At 37.7% G+C, this 3243-nt stretch overlaps 1 protein-coding gene across 1 annotated transcript; it reads right to left on the bottom strand.

The window, feature by feature from the left end:
• Positions 1 to 388: 388 nt before the first annotated feature.
• Positions 389 to 1579, bottom strand: LOC122646151 (protein MODIFYING WALL LIGNIN-1-like). The gene is made up of 3 exons (XM_043839643.1): positions 1466 to 1579; positions 1134 to 1339; positions 389 to 871 (listed from the first exon to the last, which is right to left on the bottom strand). The coding sequence occupies exons 1-3, from the start codon at positions 1577 to 1579 to the stop codon at positions 622 to 624; spliced, it is 570 nt and encodes a 189-aa protein (XP_043695578.1). The 3' UTR covers positions 389 to 621.
• Between the last annotated feature and the right edge of the window lie 1664 nt (positions 1580 to 3243).

Raw genomic sequence — 3243 nt, 5'->3', positions numbered from 1 at the left:
TTGATTCTTAATTTTCAATTCTTTAAACTCTACATACTTGTAATTGAATGCCCTTTTCTAATGTGTAAATCCAAATGCAAATGGTTGATTCATTTGACAATAAGAGGAAAAGAAATCAGAAGTCAGAACACCTAAAAGAAGAAAATATTGATGATTTCATTTGCAATTGGTTCAAATCCAGAGTCCTCTTATTTTCAATTATGTAAAGTATACACAGTTTGAACGAATGCAGCAAGATGGACGAACCCTTTTCCAAGAATGCTTTGTATTTCTTTATTGTGGTTCTTGATTTTCCTTTGACAGGGACCCAAAGCCAGCATCTCAACTTTGCTGACAATCCCAATCCCTCAATTAAAAAAAGAACAAAACAAAAAAAAAAAAAAAAAAAAAAAAAAAAAAAAAAAAAAGTGTAGAAACAAAAAAACCAGTATTACTGTTTTTTTAATTAAGTTCTGTGCAATTGTAGTTTTATCTGGTGGAGTTGGTTTTCCTTCTCACCTGCTCTCCTCCAACTCTTCCAATCTTGGGTGTTGGGTCCCGGTGGCTGGTTATCATGAGAAGGGAGAAGAAGACTTGTCTCCTGTGGGTGGCTCATCATTAATTTCTACAACCTCTTTAATCTCATCGTGCTTCTTCATCATGAACTTTCTTCTCCTGTTCAACCTGCTTTCTCCAATGTCTTGTCTTTGTAATGGTGAACACTGAGCCAAGTATTAGGCTTTCTGTAACCAGAACTAGTGCACCTGATCCGCTATATACACCTCTTTTAACGAAGTAGCATTCCCCATCTAACCATCCTTTGCCGTAAGGCTGCCTCTGGCTCATAGTTGTTGCTGTACCCAATAATATAATTGATAATCCAGAGCTTATCCTGTGGAACGTGCAGGATGGCAACCAACTAAAATCACAATCAAGGGCAATAGGCCAAAACATTGGTTCAAAAGTTGTTTTCAGGGCTAGCTAGCAAAACATTTGGTGATTTCGTGAATGCAATTAAGAGGTTGGTTGCCCACCAATTCAATAGTTTGAGCTTTTTTGCTGGTGGGATATTATGGATTTAGTGTTATTCAGAATTGCAATATTCACATTTTAAATGAAAAGTTCTGGCTTGAGAAAAGGGATTTGTTACCTACCAAGATAGAACAACAGGGATGATTACTATCCTGTGCTTTTTGGCTTGGTCACTGGTTTTCTTCTCTTTCAAGCAAAATTGGCTTCCAATCAACAAGTTTCCGATTATCTGAGCAACCAGGAGACAGATCAAAGCCAAAAGTCCTAACCCAGATGCAGGACTTCTTGGAAGAAAACAGAGTTCACCATCCAATTTCATATCTTTTAACTTCAAAAAAATAAAAAATAAAAATGCAATGACATCATCAATCAGCTTTAGAGTACTCAAAACATTAATCAAGAAAACCCAGAGAAGTAAATTAAGAATCCAAATGTGATGGAAAAGAAATCTTACCCGTGTTCTCTTGAACTCCGCAGCAATACAGGCCGAGAAGGAAACAAGGCCAAGAGCGATAATTATGATTGAACAGATAACTGGTAACACAAAGGAGGGTTTGTTTTTCTCCATTCGAGAAGCTCGATCAACTTTGGTGCTGGAAGAAGCTGTTAGCCCAACTTGAATAAACAGGAAACTTGGAGATTACTGAAGGGACATACATAAGGAGGGCTGTTGGCCTCCCCCAGAGCCTTATTCCCTAGTGGTGGTTGTTGAGACTTTCTTCTAAAGTCTTTCATTGCTTGCAAGGAGAGACACCATTCCAATTCTAAACTGGGCAGTTCACAGATTTTGTTATTATGTAAAGATAAGAATCTAAAACTCAGTTCATCAGAACTGCTAGTTTCTTAGGTGGAGTTATGGATTTGTGGAACACCAAATTGTAAATGGTTTTCTACATATTTCATGGTTCTTAGTGCAAATAATCAAATCAACCATGAATTAATTAATGCCTCATTGACCTTATGACATTTTCTATAGAATATAGTCCTTACACAGATGCTCATGGACGTGGTTGTTTTCAATGGTTCTTCCCCAGAAGGTTCTTAAGCACCTTGGGGTTGTGGGAACCAATGAGGGGGAGGTTAGTTGATCAAATGGCAAGTGGGTCAAGAGCATCACTATCCATTACCATTTGATCGTCGGAGGTTTCCTTGTAACCTACAAGAAATTGAATAGATAGAGATGTTCGTTCTAATCAATCTTGCCTTTTTGAATAAAATTTTATTCTCTTAGCTGGCCTGGCTTGCCAGAAGAATTCAAAATAGTATTATTAGATTAAGGAAGCTTATAAGAGGTTGGGCAAATTGTGGTAATTAAACTAATAAATATAAAATAAGTAGTGGTCTGTCTCAACTCTAAGCTTAATGACCTTTTTCTTCTCTTCTTCTCATGAGTCATGACCTACCCTAAAAGGAATGCCTATTACTTTTTGTAGTATTCCTATCCAAAGCCAAACCTCTAATAAGCTTGGGTTTCCCCTATTCCCAACTCCCACCTCCCCCGGCCCCAGAAGGAATGGCTGATACTTTATTTTTTGGCTTATGCATTCCAATTCAAGGAGGGAACCCCACCCAGCATGAGTCATCAGCACCTCAACATCAGATTGGGATTGAGATTTGAATGGAATCACTCGACATCCATGCCCCCACCCACCATTTTATACCGGCATCAATTAAATGGGCAAAAGGACTCCTGGTCCAGATGTGATGGGCTTCTAACATTCTAATAATTTATAGTTTTCTTAAATTTTTTTTTTTTTTTTATGGGACTAATACGTGTGCTTCAAGTCGACTTCGTTTTATGACTTTTTGGCCTCCCAGACTATCCAAACTCCAAACCCATCTTTCAAAGAATGTCACTGTGCCACCAATTCAGAGAAAAAACAAAACATCCATCAAAGCTGACGGTTCCTTTTCTTGAATTTTCAAACTTCAATCCAAGTCTTCAACCTTGACCATGTATGTATTCCAACCATTGTCTCGGACAGAAAAAAATTCATAGGCTCCGCTTGAATCGGCAAAAATTTTGGGTTATTTACACATATCTCCCCTGAGGTAAGGTCTAATTACACATCCACTCGTGAGGTTTTGTTATTTATGCGTACCTCTCCTTCCCTGCTTTTCAAATTAATTAATAAATAAATCTACTCCGTGAGTTGTGAATGGTAAAGATGCGTTTGGTAATGCTTCAAGAACATGTGTTTGTTACCGTCATTATTTTTTTGTGTTTCTGTG

The sequence above is a fragment of the Telopea speciosissima genome, chromosome 11, assembly GCF_018873765.1.
Source record: "Telopea speciosissima isolate NSW1024214 ecotype Mountain lineage chromosome 11, Tspe_v1, whole genome shotgun sequence".
Lineage (NCBI taxonomy): Eukaryota > Viridiplantae > Streptophyta > Magnoliopsida > Proteales > Proteaceae > Telopea > Telopea speciosissima.
The sequence above is the reverse complement of the archived record's forward strand: the minus strand, read 5'-3'. Positions and strand labels throughout refer to the sequence as shown.